Source organism: Odontesthes bonariensis, chromosome 10 (genome assembly GCF_027942865.1).
Source record: "Odontesthes bonariensis isolate fOdoBon6 chromosome 10, fOdoBon6.hap1, whole genome shotgun sequence".
Classification (NCBI taxonomy): Eukaryota; Metazoa; Chordata; class Actinopteri; order Atheriniformes; family Atherinopsidae; genus Odontesthes; species Odontesthes bonariensis.
In genome coordinates, this window is record NC_134515.1 from 28257626 (window position 1) to 28277147 (window position 19522).

The 19522-nt window shown below is 41.8% G+C and overlaps 3 protein-coding genes across 6 annotated transcripts; all 3 read left to right on the forward strand.

Moving 5' to 3' along the window:
* Nucleotides 1–193: 193 nt before the first annotated feature.
* apex2 (APEX nuclease (apurinic/apyrimidinic endonuclease) 2) lies at nt 194–4450 on the forward strand. The gene is made up of 6 exons (XM_075475752.1): nt 194–397; nt 507–590; nt 839–1019; nt 1276–1419; nt 1813–1882; nt 3211–4450. Exons 1-6 carry the CDS (start codon nt 283–285, stop codon nt 4333–4335), a joined length of 1719 nt encoding a protein of 572 aa, XP_075331867.1. The 5' UTR covers nt 194–282; the 3' UTR covers nt 4336–4450.
* A 767-nt stretch (nt 4451–5217) lies between these two features.
* Nucleotides 5218–15220, forward strand: slc38a5a (solute carrier family 38 member 5a). Of its 3 annotated transcripts, none has more exons than XM_075475108.1 (16): nt 5218–5398; nt 8759–8860; nt 9013–9097; nt 9191–9306; nt 10359–10432; nt 10513–10605; nt 10711–10792; nt 10912–10994; nt 11188–11246; nt 11334–11447; nt 11562–11641; nt 11746–11846; nt 11998–12122; nt 13568–13712; nt 13836–13939; nt 14050–15220. In XM_075475108.1, exons 2-16 carry the CDS (start codon nt 8820–8822, stop codon nt 14152–14154), a joined length of 1407 nt encoding a protein of 468 aa, XP_075331223.1. In that variant the 5' UTR covers nt 5218–5398; nt 8759–8819; the 3' UTR covers nt 14155–15220. The 3 variants fall into 3 exon arrangements, with proteins under 3 accessions (XP_075331223.1, XP_075331222.1, XP_075331224.1); XM_075475107.1 differs by lacking the exon at nt 5218–5398 and adding an exon at nt 6859–7024; XM_075475109.1 differs by lacking the exon at nt 5218–5398 and adding an exon at nt 6859–7024 and having other exon boundaries at nt 8763–8860.
* A 247-nt stretch (nt 15221–15467) lies between these two features.
* On the forward strand, nt 15468–19519 carry wasa (WASP actin nucleation promoting factor a). 2 transcript variants are annotated; one of them, XM_075475105.1, is made up of 11 exons: nt 15468–15715; nt 16486–16626; nt 16754–16840; nt 16991–17087; nt 17465–17494; nt 17589–17624; nt 17735–17936; nt 18063–18241; nt 18345–18907; nt 19065–19176; nt 19276–19519. In XM_075475105.1, the coding sequence occupies exons 1-11, from the start codon at nt 15614–15616 to the stop codon at nt 19335–19337; spliced, it is 1611 nt and encodes a 536-aa protein (XP_075331220.1). In that variant the 5' UTR covers nt 15468–15613; the 3' UTR covers nt 19338–19519. The 2 variants fall into 2 exon arrangements, with proteins under 2 accessions (XP_075331220.1, XP_075331221.1); XM_075475106.1 differs by having other exon boundaries at nt 15626–15708.
* The last annotated feature ends 3 nt before the right edge of the window (nt 19520–19522 follow it).

A 19522-nucleotide genomic window follows, 5' to 3' on the forward strand; every position in this document is an offset into this window, starting at 1 on the left:
GCGGAGAACGTGAAGGCACCGTTACCCCCTCTAGCGTCACAAGGGGAAAATGCAGCTACAACAAGAACTGTCTTTGCCGTCTGTATTAGAGTGGATATAGCATGTGTTGTTTATTCAGACACAAAAGCCCTGAATTAAGTGTTTGTAGTTTATGAACTTTCACAGATTTTAAAATTTAATTGGTGTCAAAATAGACTTCCGCTCGTTCCTGCATGACTTCCGGTTTACTTCCGAATCTGCACATTGTCCGGCCGTTGTGCCTCCTGCCAGTTTTCATACACAATGGAGATCGTTACATGGAACATAAACGGCATCAGGACTTTTAAAGGAGGCATAAAAAAGGCTCTCGATTCACTGCGCGCAGATGTGGTTTGTGTTCAGGAGACGAAAGTGACAAGTAAGTGTTTTCGCAACAGGAGCTCTGGGAGCGCGGGAGCTGTCACTCGGTGTGCTACGAACTGTGTTATGAAATCGCAACCAGTTAAACCCCTTTTTACACTTCTCAGGAGACTTGCTTGATGAAAGGACCGCCATTGTTGACGGCTACAACTCCTATTTCAGCTACAGTCGGGGACGCAGCGGCTATTCAGGTTTATTACATTGTAGTAATAATTTGATTTAGGGCTGTATTGTTGTTTTTCTCTCACTTCCCTGTAATAATTACATTCAGCGACCCCAGTAACAATAAACAATCTTCTTCAGTAAAAAGGGATGATCAGTATTTGTTTGAATGTTGTTATTGGTAAAATGTAGAACCTTTAAACAGCCTTTGCATTTGACTGTATATACTCTGCTGCAGTATGCAGACATATTCACGTCCTATTCTCGATGCGCACAGGGGTTGCCACTTACTGTAAGGTCAGTGCCACGCCATGTGCTGCAGAGGAGGGTCTCACAGGTCTGCTGACCAGCCATGAAGGTGCAGTGGGATGCTACGGTGACCACACTGACTTTACAAGTGAGGAGCTGCAGCTTTTGGACAACGAAGGACGAGCCGTAATCACACAGCACAGAATCATGTAGGAACAAATCCTAATATGTTTTGCAGGACATGTTGTATGACGTGAGTACAGAAACAGAGACAAATACACAATACGGGACTATTGTGTATTTGTCTCTGTTTGTGTACTCACGTCATGTAATCGTTTGATTATGAAACCAGTTTTCTGGTTGGCGAAATATCGCGCAAGCCTTTACTATAGGGCCAGATATCAGTTTGTGGATTTCTTTTTGCAGATGTGTGCGCATGTTTTTGACTTTGTTTCACCCTCATAGGTGTCAGGACAAAGAGCAAACCATTACTGTGATTAATGTATACTGTCCACGGGCTGACCCCGAAAAGCCAGAGCGAAAGCATTTCAAACTACAGTTCTACAGGTTGCTTCGGTCTAGGGCTGAAGCTATACTGAAAGATGGGAGGTGAGAGTTTTGAAAAGCTTCCACAGACTGAATTAAAGCGACAGGTGTATCCTACTTTTACCACAAACGTTTAACTCACGGTACGAAAGTCATTTATTTTCAAAACAGACATCTTTTGGCCTGTTTGTGGTTATAAACTCTGTTGCTTTGACATAGTCACATATGTCTTTTGTTATTTGTTCACCTAAAATTGTAATCTTTATTATATTACAAACATTCACAGAGTCTTAAAGTGGTTAATTTGGAGTGAACAATGTAAATCTACATGTCTTACATTTTCCCATATTGTGATAAGATTCTAACTTTTGGATCGTGTATTTCTCTGCTCGGATGTTGTCTCTGTTTTAAGATTGAGCAGTTTGTGTTCATTGTCTTCTCTGATCTGTTTTTCAGCCATGTGATCGTTTTAGGGGATGTAAATACTTCCCATCGGCCAATAGACCACTGTGACCCCAGTGATATTGTAAGTAAAAGCCTCGACGACTGTCATATGATTGTAGATCTTTTTTTGGTCCATGAGATAGTTCAAGCATTTGAGATGTAGGCGTCTTCATTGTCTCAGAGTTACGGTGATTTTAAACAAATCTCAGGGCTGCACATGAAAGCCACATCAAGGCTGCACCGTTTTTAGGCTAATCATTTTTGGTCATGCTAATTAGCAGTGGCGTCTGCACGTCTGCAACCACTCGCATTCTCCATGTGCAACAGGAATGTATAATTACCAAACATCCTTTTGCTGTTGGTTCAAACAGTTCAGTAGATCACAAGGAAATAATATGTGAGATTGTGTGTGGGACTCTGTTTCTAAATCAGAAATCAAATCAAATTTATTTATATAGCACATTTCATGTACAAAACAATTCAAAGTGCTTTACATAAAATAAAAGCATTGCAGCAGGGAGTGTAAGAAGCATTAAAAATACATAAAATAATATAAAGAGAAACAAATAAAATAATTTTAATTAATTTAAAAACAAGCAACAGTCCAGATAAATTTAAAGATACCGTGCAGATTTCATGCATAGACACATGAGAAAAGAAATGTTTTTAACCTGGATTTAAAAATGTCTCCATTTGGTGAAAGTTTAATCTCCACTGGCAGTTTGTTCCACTTGTTTGCAGCATAACAGCTAAATGCTGCTTCTCCGTGTTTAGTCTGGACTCTGGACTGGACCAGCTGACCTGAGTCCTTGGATCTAAGAGCTCTGCTGGGTTTATATTCTCTGAAAATATCACAGATGTATTTTGGGCCTAAACCGTTCTGGGATTTGTAAACCATCAGCAGGCTTTTAAAATCTATTCTGTGACTGACTGGAAGCCAGAGTAAAGATTTTAAAACTGGTGTGATGTGTTCAGATCTCTTAGTCCGGGTTAAAACTCTAGCAGCAGCGTTCTGGATGAGCTGCAGATGTTTAATGCTCTTTTTGGGAAGTCCAGTTAAAAGACCTTTACAGTACAGTTCCAGTAAATAAAGTGGATCTGTGGAGAAATGGCATGTCTAAGAGAATGTTATAACCTCGTAGCAACCTCTGAAACCCACTGATTAGAATGTTAAGTTGTGTTAACGTGCTAGTTAGTTTGTGTGTATGATCTGCAAAAGACCATTTGCTTTAGCTTTATTTTCAATCAACAAACAAAAGAGTGGTGTCTGTTCCAGAAGGAAAGCAAATGAGAATGTCTCCCCAAATGTCCTCTTACATAACGGGAGAAGATATCTTGCATTAAATGACATACTGTATGTTCCTGCATACATATTCCAGTCATGAAACTACTTTTTCTCCCATCATTTAGGAGGATTTCGATGAAAACCCTGGGAGAAAATGGCTTAATGGCTTTTTGCACCGCAGTAGACAAGAAGTGGACAACAGTGGAGAGCAGCCGGATGAAGAATCCGAGGTGACGGATCCCATCTCCACTGGAAAATTTGTGGATACCTTTCGCTATTTCCACCCAACTCGTACTAACGCCTTCACGTGCTGGTCCACTCTCACTGGAGCCCGTCAGACAAACTACGGCACACGCATCGACTACATATTCGCCGATCGCCAGCTAGCCAAGGAGCAGTTTGTGGCGGCGGACATCATGCCAGAGGTGGAGGGGTCGGATCACTGTCCTGTGTGGGGGAAACTGAGCTGCCCTCTTCTTCCCAGCTCCAAGCCTCCTCCTCTCTGCACTCGCTACCTGCCAGAGTTTGCTGGGAAACAGCAGAAACTCTCCCGCTTCCTTGTTAAAGTGGACCAAAAATCAATGCAGTCTGAGCAGAAAAACATCCTGCCTGCATCTCAAGAAGAGGAGGAAAGGAGGGAGAATTTAAACCCATTTGGAGCCGATAACATCTCTGGCAAAAAACGGTTATTAACGTCAGACTCTGCTGTTCCAAAAGGGAAAAGGACTAAGACAACAAATACCTCTTTGAAGCCTCAAGGCAACCTTCTTTCCTTCTTCAAACCCAAACTCGCAAACGTTAAGCAGTGTGAAAAAGCAGTTAGTCTGGAAGAAGTAACCTCATCAGTCAGCAACCAAAAAGCATCCGCAGTCAGTGACACGAGCTCAGTCACAGGCGCTGCAACTGAAGAGACTGAGCTCACTTTTGATGCGTCATCCCAGCTGAGTACCGGCAGCACCGCGGAGGAAACAGACAAACCGATCAAGACGAAACATTCAACCCCTCAGCCCCCTGTGGGACACTCGGATGCAAAGAAAGGAGGATCGTTGGGGTTTTGGAAGTCAGTGCTTCGTGGCCCACCCCCGGCCCCCTGCTGTAAGGTCCACGGGGAACCCTGTGTGCTTCGTACTGTGAAAAAGGAGGGGCCAAACATGGGCAAACAGTTCTTTGTGTGTGCACGTCCTCAGGGACATGCCTCCAACCCGGACGCTCGATGTAATTTCTTTGCATGGGTTGACAGGGGGAAATGACTTGTTCAATGTGTCGACAAAAACCTGTTTGCACTGCACTACACGGAGGATGTCTCTCTCATTTCACAGATTTTAGTTCTGAACTAAATAATAAAGGCCATTCTTTTTCTACTTTCATGAGATTACTTTTATTCGTTTGGTATTTTCACTTTTTTTGCATCACGTTTGGCTGTTGTGGAAAGTTGCTTCAGAATTTGAAGACATCGCCGTTGTGATCTCTTGCATTTCCATCTCTTCTTCTGTTGATTTACAGAATCAACTCTTTACACAGTCAATTGAGAGAGTCGCTGTTAAGTCAAAAGAGTAGCTGAAAATAAACTTGTTTCCATCCTGTTCTTATACCATAGTGCTGTGTGAAGAGTGTGAGTCTGGTCTGTGTTTATGTAAGGCTGATGTCGCATATTTAGCTTATAAATGGCAGATTTCATGCTTATTACAGCTGAATGCTGCCGTTGGCAAAGATCTTTTTGTTGCCCACTAGGTGACAGTGTTTTGAGCTGATGTCAAAACTGGAGGTCATAGAAGGTAAGAAAATGTAACTTTCCACAGCAGCATTTTTTTGTGTTGTTGTTCACACTACCAGCTGTGCAGCCGCATTAATGGCGTGTGGGCCAGTTAGCCGAGCGTTTCCGTTAAAAAGTCGCTTTTATTTCTCTGCTCTCAGCTTAGGTGACTACAGAGAGCCCACGTATTTCAAAAGGCTCCTGTGGTTAAAAAGAAAAAAGATAAATGCTGCCAGTGATCAAATATGTATGTATACGACTTGATTGTATTTTTTAACAGAGAAAAGTAACAGTAATAATTCACACGTGGCTCTGTGAATTATGAAAAAAATGGGGAGGGACTGTTCATGTGACGAGGCAGGAAATTTCTTTACGCGGGCAAGAGCTGCCTTCCTCTCTCCTCCATTTATCTTACAGCTGAAGATAACGTGCTCTGGCTTCATGACCGTGAAGACTACATTTTGGTGGTGAAATCAGCCAAGAAGTTTGAACTTTTTTTTTTTTCCCTGTCGCATCTGTTTGGACCAAAGACATCCATCTGATTGAATGTTTTTAGTGAGGTGAGTACCGGTAGAAAGCCTAAACTCCACTCCATGCGTGTTCCAGCCGCACCGTCGGTACCATTTCATTTTCACAAATGTGGAAAGAAGTGGAGCAAAAAAAAAAGTACAGTTTTATTGATAGAAAGGATATTTTTATATATTTTCTCTGGATTTCTGCTGTAACCGTTGAGGAAATGAGGAAGTAGGGATTACTCCCTGGTACTGTCGGTCTGACATACTGGCAGATCCTCCGTCACAGAGGCGGGAATTTAAAAGGACCGACATGAGTCAGGTCATCTTGACTGCAAATGAATGACTAAATAAAAAGATGACAATATAGGTTGATGGTTTTATTATACAAAGTGGCTCGTGAACAACCATGTGTTGCACAAATCTGTAATGTTCAACGATGGTTTCCTTGATTTTTCTGAGTTTCTTAAGTCACCGCTAATGTCCGTTGGGGTCACTCAGAAAGTCTTGGAAAGTATGAAAACCCCATCTGTGCAGACTCTCACAATCTATTATGCTGCTTGCAAACAAATGAAAAGAGAATTCCAAATTTTGCAAAAGAGTGAAAATGGGGTGTTTTGTTGTACTTTATCGTATTGTAACGTATGGCCTCGTGAAAATGAAAGCAGAACCTGTCAATTGTGCCCACAGGCACGAGATAGAATCTGCAACTGAAAGATCTAGTTTCCAGTAAAAGGATTTGTGGCAGGGGGAGATAAAGAAAATGTGGGTGTCTCTTGGGTGTCTCAGCTGAGTCAAACTTTATCAGCCAACTGAAATGTCATGTCTCCCAAATGTCATTTTAACTAGAATTTAGCTGTTTTCCTACTAATCACAGAATGTGGTATGTACATTGTGTTTTATTCATCCGATTAAAGTCTCATCTGTTACACCTCGTGCAAACATGCAGAGATGCCGGCTGTTATTGATAGATTGGTATAGATCTTCAGCTTGAGCTGCGTGGGAGCGTCTAAAGAATGGACTTATGTGTGATGCTGCGGGACATCTGCTGTTATGCGTCAGTTCAGGTCTTATAGTTTGTTTTCAATCAGGCACACACAACTCTTAAGCACAATCACATGTGAGCAACCCTGAAAAAGCACTTATCTCCTAAGCTAATTACCATCACCATGGCTACCAGCAGGATGCAAACTGCCCACCTCAAACGACTTCCACTTCTCCCCTCTGTTCTGCATGCCGAGTCAATGCTGACATCCTTCGTCTTCGGTGTGAGAAACCCTTTTGATTCGTTTTTTTTTCGATCATCAGCAGCCTTGTAGCACAGACTGTGTTCGAACACTTCAATTAGTTCATTACCTTTGTATTGGCCCTAATGTCGACAGCATTTCTGCACAGACACCTGGCAGGAGATTCCCTACAGCAACCATAGGACTCACGCACCACCTGTGGGTGGTTTAAGAAAGGGTTAAGTATGGGTGTTCCCATTTCCTGCTCTGCTCTCTGTCCCAGCCTCTAATCCCTCTCACTCTCTCCTCTCTTCACTACCAAGGAGCTTTGGAGAGACTCCCAGGAACAAGACTATATATAAACATTAGCAGAGTCTTGAAATTTGTAGGAATTTGGTTCACTGTCATTGTTCAAGAAAGAAAATAAGCCATTTGGTTGACCAACACGGTAAGTTGAAAAGAAAATGTGTGTGTACTCTTGTCTTAGATGGTGAGGAAGGGAAGGGCTAACTGTCAATAGTGTGTTGGTCTTGCGTCAGACAAAAGCCATGTGGTGCGCACTGCCAGACAGGAAAGAACAGAATTATTTACTCAGTTTTCCTTTAAATGATGTGTTCATTGAAAAGTTTTTTTGATGTGTATTATTTAATATGCTGTTTGAATATGTTTTGAATTACAACACACTGAACGCTTTTAAAGGGTCATACAGGGGCCGCTTGGTTTTAAAAATGGATGGAAAGAACAAGGGTACTTTTTTCTATTATTGCCCCCCCCCAACACTCCCCCATTTCTCTCTTTCCACCTTGTCAGAGCAGCCCCTGTGGCCAGTGAAATATCTAACATAGATAAGATTCCATGCTAACCAGGTTTGTCTAGTTTCTGCAGCCCCCACCCTTTTAAAGCAAAGCAAAGTGCTTATAGCAACATCTTCCTTTCACAGTTTGAGCAGAGGTCGTCCAACCAAACTTCTTTTGGAGAAGAATGTTAAATTACAAACTACTCCTGACATTTAGTCTATGATTTGTCGGTTGTATGTGTTGGTTGTGAGCCATGGGAAAGTTGTCGGGTGTGCAGCTAAAGAAAATGATTCTAACCAAACTTGACCTACAGCCAGCGTGCAGGGAAAGAGCTACTCTGTATTTAGGCTAAATAGCAGCATTTACACAGGAGCCCTTTGTTTATCTCTGTTGCCCACTGCCATCAAGTGCCAAGTTGTATGGATTATTGTATGTCAGCAGGCCTGTTGAGTATTCCAGTTTTGTGTGAAACTCTTAAAGGATGGTAAAGTCTTGTGCAAGAAGGTCATTAGAGGTCAGATGTGAAAATCCTGAGGGCAGTTTGATCCACAGAGAAGGGAAGTATCCCATGACCCATGTGGCCGGAGCACAGACCTACGCTCATTCCCAAAGTGTGTGCATGTGTGCTGTGTGGCCCACAGCAGATTAGAGCAAGATAGGTCCTCTGACAATATTTGCTAAAGCTTAAAAGTTCTCCTGTCACGCAAGCTTTGAATGGACCCCCAAGATCAAGTATCCCCTTGTTCACAGTGTCCCAACACTGTGATTAGAAATGATTTATTCTGTATTTATCTACGTGAAAGGGAGTAGAGCTCTAAATTTAAAAAAGAAGAAAAAAAACACAGTCTTGTTGACTTTGGCCAGTGGGGATAATTGCCACGGACTTTAAAAATACGTTTGCCCTTTCGCAACTGAGAAGCATTCAATGCTGGCATCACATTATTCTGTGGTTCTTGAATGCTGCAGCTTCTTCTTGGGTACACAATAATGAGTCAATGAGGGTATTTAAAACATATTTCCAAGTCTGCAACTGTTACATTAGTCTGCTTTTATTGTACTTTCAGATCGAAGCCAACGCCTTATATCATTAATATATCACCCTTCGGGTTCCAGGAACAGCCACTCTGAGATAACATCTCAGCTAAGTTAGGATATATCACAGAAAAGTTGGTGCACAAAGAAGCCGCATAAAATACATAGTGTCGCATGAGCCTCCAATCAGTTTATGGTTTTATAGTGAAAAAAAAAAAATGGAAAGTTGGCTGGATCAATGCATTAGCTGTGTTTGAACGGTATGCTCTGAGAAAAGCCTTCCAGTTATTGTCAAAGACTCGCTTTTTGGTGGCTGTATCATAAATCAAACACAAGTTTTTCTCTGCTTCCAGCCAGTTCAAGAATTGAAAGAGAAGCAGATCAGGTTGAAGTAGATCAACCACAGCAACCAAAATGGAGCTTCAGAAGATAAATGGACACAGCAGAGACGACGGGTAAGACTCAAGATGAGCAACCCTGTTGGGTTCATTAGTCATAACAATGATGAATGAAAAGTTGTTTTTTTTTTTAAATCTCCATAAATTCAATTAGGTAAAGGCACTTTATTCTGCTCCATTTTGACGTCTTGATCGCTCTTCCTTTGTAGGTTTGACGGGCTCGATGCTTTGACAGAGCACGAGGAGTTTCTCCCACATAAAACTGGTGTCAAGAAAGAAGTCCACTTCACCGATGTGAGTCTTTTTTCTCGCTTGTATTCGGTGGAATAGAGTAGAATGCAGTGAAAACTATGTTTCTGAGAAGCATCGTCTGCTCTCTTGTTGCAGTTTGAGGGGAAGACTTCATTCGGCATGTCCATCTTTAACCTCAGTAACGCCATCATGGGCAGTGGAATTCTCGGATTGGCTTATGCCATGTCCAACACTGGAATCGTCCTTTTCATGTGAGTATGTGAGCCAAATACAATTCCATTTTTGGCTAAACTTTTGTGTTTTTTTGTGTGTTTGTGGGCTGATGTATTTGCTCGGGTCTTGTGCAAACCTCAAACCATTTTTTTTTGCCCTCTGCCTCTTGTGAGAGGTACTTAGTTTCTGAGTAAAGCCAAATGTGCTCAAACTCCTACATGCCACGAAATTAGAGGAGGGAAGTTTGTCATGTGAAAGTAAGCGAGTTTCTGAATTGTAGGCTGACACACACGAGACATTTACAATGTGAAGTACTTGTGGCTTTGTTAAAGGCCTGCTCGTGGCTCTTTTAACACCAAATTTATTGTTTAAAGATGCATTTATGTTATCAGTCTTCTATTGTCAACTTTTCCTATATTTTACGATGTAGTATAGTTATTATTTGGCAAGTGTCTAAGCTTTGTAGGTCCTTATCTTTGTGCCGCTTTTCTCTATGAATACATTTCAAACAATCATTGTCACATCTTTATATTAGATATGCGCTATCACTACCATCAGAATCGGGTTACACTTTGTGTTAGTAGAGGCAGATTGGATAAAGATGTTCCGTTTGAAGCCAGAAATAGGATCCCATGAGTGTGTGTCAACTCGCTCTCAGTGCATAATGTGTTTGAACAGAATTTTGTGGCAGCGGCGTTTTGTTTTCGTGGACCTGTTTGAGCTGCAGGTGACACACAATCAGTGTTACGCGTCCAGCTTCGACGCAGCTGCTACTGTCCCGAGCCCTGATCTGTCAGAATGTACATTAGAGCTCATACACGCGCAGCTCCTCTAAGTCAGATTTGAGTGGTTAAATATAGAGCCTTGTGATCAGATCTAAGACACACCTGCTCTGATCGGTGCTGTGCTGCGGGGAGCAGGGCGGAGTGCGGCTGCAGAGCTACTGTCTCAAAGCCATACTCTTGTGTGTGGGAGGGAAAACAAAAACAACAAAGACGACAACAGCAATAATTGCTAAGAGACTAAATTACTTTCTCATTCTCGTGAATGAATGCATTTTCCCAACAGATTTCCTTCTTGTTTGTTTCAGAATCCTGCTAGTATTCATTGCCATTCTGTCGGCGTATTCAATTCATCTCCTGCTAAAAAGTGCTGGAGTTGTAGGTAAGACACAGATAACGTGCACACTCATAACTTAGCACAAACACGTGCACGGAATCTACATAATGTCTGCTTGTTTTCAGGTATCCGGGCATACGAGCAGCTCGGGAACCGTGCTTTTGGCCACCCAGGAAAAGTCCTGGCTGCCTCCATAATAACAGTGCACAACATCGGAGGTAACGCCAAAACTTTTTTTCTTCTTTGGATTTCTTCACCTTTCATTAAAGGTTTCATTCCAAATGAAAGCAGAGTCTAAAAAGTGAACACGTCTTTTTTTTTAGCAATGTCCAGCTATCTCTTCATCATCAAGTCTGAGCTGCCGCTTGTTATTCAGGCTTTCCTCGGTAAAACTGAGAACACAGGGTGAGTGTCAATGTCATATACTGGAATAAACTCACACAAAGCAGTTCACGTTTTTTGTTTGTTTCTTTTGTTTGGTGGTAAACTGATTTGTTTCATCTGTTTGTGTGACTGTCCCTTAGAGAGTGGTTCTTGAATGGAAACTACTTGGTCATCATTGTTAGTGGTCTCATCATTCTTCCTCTAGCACTCATGAGACAGCTTGGTATGTCTGTCATTCTGTTGACATTTTCCTTTATTTCTTTTTTCTTTTCTTTTTTTAAAATCAGTCCTCATACACTCCCATGTACATCATGTCTCCACTAGCCATTTATGTTGCGTTTACTGGCACTAAAATGACAGTCTGGCCTCTGTGGTCATAAATAATTGCTTCTTTTTTTTTTCAAATTGCAATTCAGGTTACCTTGGCTACACAAGTGGCTTCTCGCTCTCCTGCATGGTGTTCTTCCTTATTTCGGTGAGTCGGCAAAGGTCCATAGAATATATAAAGCTGCTCATCTATTAATTCCTCATCTTGGATTAAACGATGGGTGTGTCTCTCCAGGTTATATACAAGAAATTCAACATCGACTGTTCACTTCTGAACACACTACAGAATGGTACAAACTGTTCCGTCCAACAATGCTGTGAGGCCAAACTATTTACCGTCAACCCACAGGTTGGAATGAAAAACATTTTCACATTGTCTCCCAGACTGTCATGTGTGTTTTAATTTCATATTTGGTTCATGTTGCTGTAACCTCACCTCCCTTTGCTGTGTTTTGGCATTTAGACCGCATACACCATCCCAATCCTAGCTTTTGCTTTTGTTTGCCACCCAGAGGTGCTGCCCATCTACACTGAACTACGAAAGTAAGTCAGAGGGTCACAATCTGTCACTGTCACTCGGCAGGCGCGCAGTTTGTTAATGTCTTTTCTTTTTTCTTTTTTTTTCCCCCCGTGTGGCTGTAACTCAGTGCCACCAAGAAGCGCATGCAGACTATCGCCAACATCTCCGTCCTGGCCATGTTTGTCATGTACCTGCTGACTGCTCTTTTCGGTTACCTCACCTTTTACAGTAAGATGCTCGTGTGACTGCTGAGGGTCAAAGGTCACTTTGTTCTGATTTTGTGAGCTATCAAAATGACCGACCCAATTTTACCCAAAGCCCATATGCTTTTTCATGTGTTGTGTGTAAATAAATTTACGTTTGGCTTCTCTGTGGGTAGGTCATGTGGACTCTGAGCTGTTACACACCTACATTAAGGTGGACCCTCTGGATGTGCTGCTTCTCTGTGTGCGTCTGGCTGTGTTGGTAGCCGTCACTCTCACTGTCCCTGTGGTTCTTTTCCCGGTAAGAAGTCCTATGAAAATATTATTATATATCAACAAAGATACCTCATGTAGGTCTTATACTTCCTACCCATGTAATATGCTTTCTTTATTGTAACATCAAGATTCAGACACAAAACATGGAGGCCGAAAAATGGAGATTAAACAAACACAAGGCTGAAGTGATGGGAAAATTATTGATTTGTCTTCAGACAGAAATGAGTCACTGACTTTAATAGTAATCAATTAAGTATAAAAGAAGCATGTCGTGCAAGATGGGACACTGAAGACATGACCTGGGATCTAAGATAGTGTAAGCCTTAAAAATGACTCAAATACTGATGAAAATCTCAATTGTACAAGAATAGGTCAAAATACTGAGCATAAATACAAGTACTGTGTATCAAGACAAATGCAATGACAAACTTCTCAAAAGGAAATTTCTTTACAGAAAGCCATTCGTGAAAAAAAAAATAGCTATTCTTGATGTGATATTTAAGTTTTGATACACATTTTCAAAATTAACTTTGCAGGCCAATGTGGAGATTATTGTGTGACTAACGAGTGAATTTGGTTTCAGAAAAGTGTTAGCATAGCCCCTAGTGGCAGCATATGGAGCTGAGCAAGTGGTAATCCACGTGTAACTTTAATTCATTCTGATGAGAAATGTCTTTTTGTGAAAAATACATCGATAGGCTGGAGACTAGTTAATTATTTTTTTTACATATCTTTGTACACGGGGTGGGGAGGCTTAGAATCCCTCTTCATCTTCCTGTTATAAGTATGTTACATTAATAGTCTTGCTATTCTCTGTCGAGTCAGCGGATCTTGAATGTCCAATGCCTTCTACGGCAACAAAACACTGACTGACACTGCCCATAAATGCCTGTATATTTCAGAGAATGAGAACAATTATGTATGTCAAGGCACTGAAAACAGAAGGAAACCTCCCAAGAAAGAGTTTCAGCTGTGTGTTTAGCTTCATAACTGCAGCCAATGAGGTTCACAATATTCTACATATGCTAAGAAGTGTTTTTTTTAAGTTAGGTTTTAGTGAATAAAACGAATAAATAAATAAATAAATAAACCTTTTGCAAACTAAATCAAAGACACCAGTTATTGTGCTAAGCTAAACTTAGCTTGCTTCAAACCAGATGAGCTGTTTTTTTTTTGTTTTTTTTCCCCCAAAATATTTAACTACTCTTCTTGAATTACTGTACAGAGAGCGGGGAGCTGCCTCTTAAAGTGTCACTGTGGCCTGAAACTCACAGTAACAGTATCTCTCCTCCAAATATTTCAAAGCAGTTTGCCTATTTTGTCTTTAACTCAACTGCAAACACCAACCATGATGTTAGCTGGCATGGAGCTGAGTAATGAAACAGGCTGTCTTACACCGTTTTGGTGTCCAGTGTTGATGCTTTGTGAAAAATAAACAATTGTCACTCTCCTCCTTGGTTAAATCTGCAGATTCGCAGGGCCTTGCTTCAGATCTTGTTCCCTGAAAAGCCTTTCCACTGGGCCCGACACATTGCCATTGCATTCTGTCTCATCTTCATGGTGAACGTGCTTGTTATATGTGTGCCTTCCATCCGCGACATCTTTGGCATCATTGGTATGTTCACACAGAAAGAATCTGGGTCTCACTGCAGAGTGAAGTCTGGGATATCACCTATAAAAGTGAAGTGACTTGCAGCCTAAAAATAAATGCACTTCTCTTCTTCGCTTTCCCACACAGGAGCCACATCTGCCCCCAGTCTTATTTTCATCCTTCCTGCAATCTTCTACATTCGTATTGTTCCTGAAGACCAGGAGCCAATGAAGTCAAGACCCAAGATTCAGGTACAGCTCTCAAAAATACATGTTTTTCTTGGTCATCTAAATTTCCGTGTATTATTTTTTTTATGTGGCTTTCATACAGATTTAGCATTGTTATCTTCCTTCTCTTACAGGCCGCATGCTTTGCCGCACTGGGATTCATCTTTATGGTCATGAGTCTCACATTTATTATCATTGACTGGGTGACTGGTGAGTCCCGAAGTGGAAGTGCACACTAGCGGGGCACTAGATGCCATGACTGAACGGAGTAATGTCAACCAAAGCTCTTCCTTTAACCAAATTACCCCACTCTGCTGAGTTCACATCCAAACCCAGACAAAAAGGTTTGGCAGCGAAAGACAGAGGAATAAAACGCGAGGAACTTTTGCAAACATCGAAATAAGGAAAATGTTTTGTCAACTGATGGGGAAGACGTAAGGTTCTGTAGTGGAGGAGAGAACACTGAATGGCAGCAAAAGGATGAATGGGAACAGCATGACTAAAATGGAAATCCCATTTTAGAGTATGGATGTGTACAGTTCCGTGGAATAGCTCAGTCACTGCAAACATCCCTCCAATCTACTTCCCTACCATCTCCGATTTTAGAAGACATGCATTTAAAAGTCAACCGTTTTTTGCTTTTTGTCCAACAAAACCAGACATATCAGTTTGTATGTTCTGTTTACAGTTTACATTTAGTACTGTCAGCGAAGCGTCGTTCAATTTTTTCTAAACTTGACTAAATGTAACGAGGAAAGGTTGGTGTGCAGCTCCACACAATTACATTTATTTGATAATTCAATATAAATTTTTCAGTAAAAATGGAATTCAATGAAAGATATTTCTTTTTTTCTACCTTTTCTGTCATTTAACATGACCGGTGTAAAGGTGATCACCTCCAAAGCCGAGTTTGAGGTGCCCAACCTGCTGTTCATGAAGGTTAAACAGTACTGACAATCACGGGAGCCAACAGATAGAGGCCGAGTTTGCACAAGAAAAACAAAGTTTTCTATATTAGCCTAGTTGCAAACCAAAGACTATATTTATTGTGTCACATTAAGAGAGAACAGAAGTTTTTATTTTTATCATGTTCTGCAAAGCCAGCAAAATGGTGAATTTTAAAATATCCAGTGTTAGAAAGGCTGTTTCAGCAGCCCCAGAAACCTTCCAGTATGTTGAAGAATTACCCATTGATAAAGTTTTTTTCTTTCTTTCCTATTTTTGTTTTTATTTGAGAAAAGAAAATCTATTTCCTATGCTATTCAGCCTGTACATTTTTGTTGTTGTCTGTCAATAAAATATGTTTTGTTTGTATAAATGTCTGGTGTTGCTTTTCAAATGGATGTGAAACGCACAAGTCTTTCTTTTCTTTCTTTTTTTTGCATATGTGAGGATGTAAAATGAAATTCACTCACAGCAAGAGAAGTGCAACAGTACACCACCTCTCTCTGAAAAAAATGGAAGTAACACATTCAATTGTGCTCTGCGTCTGAGTGAGAGAAGAAAAGTGGGGGTTAGAGAAGTGCGGTTGTCCGTTTCCTGCTTTGAGTTGATGTATGCGCAGAACAGAGAACAGAAACTTCCTTGACTGTAGAGAGCATTCTGACAGTGCACAGCGAGGACGCCTTTTTCAAATGTGATTCATGTTTAATGTAGACAAACTGGAACTTTGGTAAAAAAAAAAAAAAAAAACGGATCATGAGTCGTGGATCTAAAAGTAAAACGGAGAGCATCCAAAGCTCTCTGCTGAGCCAACAGGAGAATGAGAAACTGGACGACCTGCTGGGCAGAAGGTGTGCTGTAAGTTCTGAACTGAGATGCGAGGGGTTTTCTTCACAGAAGGGTTTATTCCGTTTCATCTGTCCTGACTTGAATTAACTGGTTTTACAATGAAATGTGAAATGTGAAGATTAATTTCAGTTTCAACCCACGAGACCCTCATTTTGAGGGTGGTTAAACATCATATCCTGAATTTCAACGAGCTCAGTTGATAGCTGAGTTGAGGCCTGTTTAACTATACATTTAACTTTACTTAACCGTTGTTTTCATCCTTGAGACTTATCTTACTCGATTTACAAAAATAAGAGCAGATTCATATTTTCCTCAAACATATCTATCGTATGCTGGTGTTAGTGCTGTTAGAATGATTTGCTGACATTAGGTCATCAAGAAGGAGGTAGCTGTAACAGGAAATGGTGGCTGAACCGATTCTTCCTTGCTGTCAGAATTAGATATCATGACTGGTTTTAGTCTTACACGAGCAGAAGTTACCTTGTTCATGGCACTCTTTTGGTTACTGAGGTAAAAATTCTTCCTACAGTTGTGTGTCAGCCTTGCATAACGCAAAAACACAAGTACATCATGACCATTTTATCTTAAATGCTTTCCAACAGCTGCAGAGAAGAACAAAGAGCATCACAACACTTTTATCTGAACAAATGAAAGCCAGGGAGGAAGTTAACCATCACCACTTAACTGCAAATTTACATGTGAACTGCAATAAAATGCTTTCAAGAGTACTATCAGCACTGTTGAAATGTTTTCAATATCTATCTTGTCTGTGTGTTCAGTCTATGGCCACTGCAGTTGCACAGCTATTCATGGCTCTACCTCACAGCCCAACCATGTGGAGCTTGCAGCACACTGGAGTGGTCTGCTTCGTCAAAGACAACCCCCAGCGCTCCTACTTCATCCGGATGTTTGATCTGAAGGTCAGATGACGCTGCAGAAACATGCTCTTTACAGAGATGACCTCACCACTGTGACTGAGTTCTCCTTTCGCTAAACTTTAACATTACATGACATGAAAAAAAAATGACACATGATGTTTTTCCACAGACGGGGAGACAGATTTGGGAGCAGGAGCTCTACAACCAAATTGTTTACTCCTCACCACTGCCATGCTTCCATACCTTTGCTTCTGATGTAAGCACACACTGATCTGACCCCTTCCTGCAACATGCAGTGGAGTCCTTTTGTTAAAGTCACCACAAAATGTCCCCAAATTCTTCCTTAAATCCTCAAGTATTACTTTATAGGTGTGTATTTGATACATGCATTCATAACATAATGCAGGATTGTCAAGTGGGGCTGAACTTCACCGTGCAACAGGAGGCAGACACCTTCAAAAATGCTGTTCTGGAGAAAATCAGCCAAAGAAACAACCGTCAAGGTCAGTGAGTTCACAGTTCACAACTCCAGAAACCATCAGATATATCTCTGAAAGTAAGGATCCATTACCACATATGCAACTGCGATAGGTTTATGTATAGACCGCTCTAGAGCTTATGTTTGGCTTTTTTGCTTATGGGGAGAAAAAATGTAATCTATGAGATAAAAGCTTTTTTTTTTACCCAGCAGTATACTGCAGAGACCATAATTTTCTTTGGAAAAATATCTTTAAAATGCAAAAGAAATTAATAAGTATCTTTGCTAAATAATGTCATAATTCCACCATGAAACAGATGCTCGTTAATTTCAAGACGATTTTAGCTGCAAAATTAGGCGATACAAAATGGTTTCTTACCCACTTCTCTTTGCTATTGATAGATAAGAAACAGCGCCCCCTGCCTACAAATGGTAAGATACAGTAGCTTCATAAGCTCCTTCACAGCTACGTGCCTTTTAAACATGTGCCACAGTGAATGTCTGCTCTCTTTTTCTGTCACTGTAGATCGAAGTTCTCTGCCTCCAATCCCACCTGAAAAAGGTGTGTATCTCCTTCACCCCATCACGTAGCTGTTACTACCACCAGTTATTCAACTGAATGAATCTCAAGGAAGATACCAGCCTGAATGTATTTTGTATTTCCTCCATAAGGCCCATCTGGTAGCCCTGGTTCTTTTCACATGGCCACTGTGGATATCCAAAACCCGGATATCCAGTCATCCCGCTATCGCTCCATACCTTCACCCTCCACTCCTCCAGCTCTAAGTAGCAAAGAAAAGAAGAAACAAAGCAAGAGCAAGAAAAAAGCCCCCAAATTCTCCAAAGCAGACATAGGAGCACCCAGCTGTTTTAAGTAAGGATTTGAGTCACTGAATGTATTGTCTAATATCAGGCAGAGAGTATATTTCATCATTTCTCCTTTCTACACGTGGCAATTTCAACAGAATTGTACTGTTTCCTGTCCTCTCCTTTCTGTCAGGCATGTGACTCATGTTGGATGGGACCCCAACAACCTTGACCCTGATCTGTCCAAGCTGCTCTCCCAAGCAGGCATTGGTGAAGCTGAGCTCATGGATGAAAAGACCTCCCAGCTCATCTATAATGTCATAGAGCAGTCAGGAGGCATGGAGGCAGTCAAAAGGGAGGTGAACAGAGAAGGTCAGACTCGTCTTTTTCTGGCATGTTTCCATCCCACTGCTTCCCACAGGCAAATCTAAATTGTATTGAAATGGCATGGTTGTCTGTTTCTGTTGCATTACAGCTGGTGGACCACCACCCCCTCCACCTGGCAGACAGGGTCCCCTGCCTCCTCTGCCAGGCTCCAGTCCCTCTGCTCCAACCCCTCCACCCCCAAGAGGTCGCTCTGGCCCCCTGCCTCCCATCCCAGGCCAGTCACAGCGGGGAAATGCATCCTCTCAGCCACCTCCACCACGTGGTGGTGTGCCACCCCTACCTCCAACAAGCCGAGGCGGACCACCTCCGCCGCCACCAGCACACGTACCCCCTCAGTTACCACCATCCTCGAAGCCTTCTTACGCCTCACCCCCAGGGTCCGCCCACAACATGCCACCTCCTCCACGACCATCAACCCAGGAACACTCCATGCCTCCTCCTCCCGTCCCATCTACACCCAGCAGAGGAGGTGGAAGTGGTGGTGCGCCTCCACCCCCACCTCCCCCGCCTCCTCCTCCAGCTACTTCAACCTCAAATCTCCCACCTCCTCCCCCCTCTGGTGGCACTAAACCTCCGCCCGCATCCACTGGAGGAGGAGACAGCAGAGGGGATTTGCTCAAACAAATCCAAATCGGGAAGAGTCTAAGAAAAGTAAAGTCACTTGTTTTTCTTTTAAATATGGTTTTCAAAAAATTGTTTCAGAAATGCCTTATAGCCTCATGTCCCATGTCTCATAAAGATTGCCTTGATATTTGCAAGAGATATTCATGTTTGTAAAGTCATGCTGCCGCCCTGCTGTGCATCACAGGTAACAGAGAGTTCTGATCCAGCTCCACCTGCAGCATCAGAATCAGGTGAGGGCATCGTGGGTGCTCTCATGATGGTCATGCAGAAGAGGAGTAAGGTCATCCATTCCTCTGGTATGTATTTAAAAAAAAAAGAAAAATGGTGTGAGGCTGTATGAGCTGAACCACCAGGGCAACAAAATCTTATATCTTCATGCGTGTTCACTCTTTCAGATGACAGTGAAGAAGATGGAGGACACGATGATGACGATGATGACGATGAATGGGACGACTGATCTAGAAGCCCTTGATTTAGTAGATTCTCAACTTAGTGCAGCTGTCATTTTTTTCTTTTTAACTGTTTAACTGTTACATGTGATGATCTGCTACTGCTGCAGTCAAAGCAAACTGGATTACGACATGTATATAACAAACCGTGAAGGTGTCTGAGTAAATAAATGAACAAGTAGTTCAAAGCAAA

What these genes read in the sequence shown, in the direction of transcription:
- wasa (XM_075475105.1), top strand. Translation starts at nt 15,614, where the DNA reads ATGAGTCGTGGATCTAAAAGTAAAACGGAGAGCATCCAAAGCTCTCTG. An exon ending in TCCATACCTTTGCTTCTGAT is followed by an intron (nt 16,841 to 16,990) that starts GTAAGCACACAC and finishes AACATAATGCAG; the next exon opens with GATTGTCAAGTGGGGCTGAA. An exon ending in TAAGGTCATCCATTCCTCTG is followed by an intron (nt 19,177 to 19,275) that starts GTATGTATTTAA and finishes TCACTCTTTCAG; the next exon opens with ATGACAGTGAAGAAGATGGA.
- slc38a5a (XM_075475108.1), top strand. Translation starts at nt 8,820, where the DNA reads ATGGAGCTTCAGAAGATAAATGGACACAGCAGAGACGACGG. An exon ending in GGACACAGCAGAGACGACGG is followed by an intron (nt 8,861 to 9,012) that starts GTAAGACTCAAG and finishes CTTCCTTTGTAG; the next exon opens with GTTTGACGGGCTCGATGCTT. An exon ending in AACAGTGCACAACATCGGAG is followed by an intron (nt 10,606 to 10,710) that starts GTAACGCCAAAA and finishes CTTTTTTTTTAG; the next exon opens with CAATGTCCAGCTATCTCTTC.
- apex2 (XM_075475752.1), top strand. Translation starts at nt 283, where the DNA reads ATGGAGATCGTTACATGGAACATAAACGGCATCAGGACTTTTAAAGGA. An exon ending in ATCACACAGCACAGAATCAT is followed by an intron (nt 1,020 to 1,275) that starts GTAGGAACAAAT and finishes TCACCCTCATAG; the next exon opens with GTGTCAGGACAAAGAGCAAA. An exon ending in ACTGTGACCCCAGTGATATT is followed by an intron (nt 1,883 to 3,210) that starts GTAAGTAAAAGC and finishes CCCATCATTTAG; the next exon opens with GAGGATTTCGATGAAAACCC.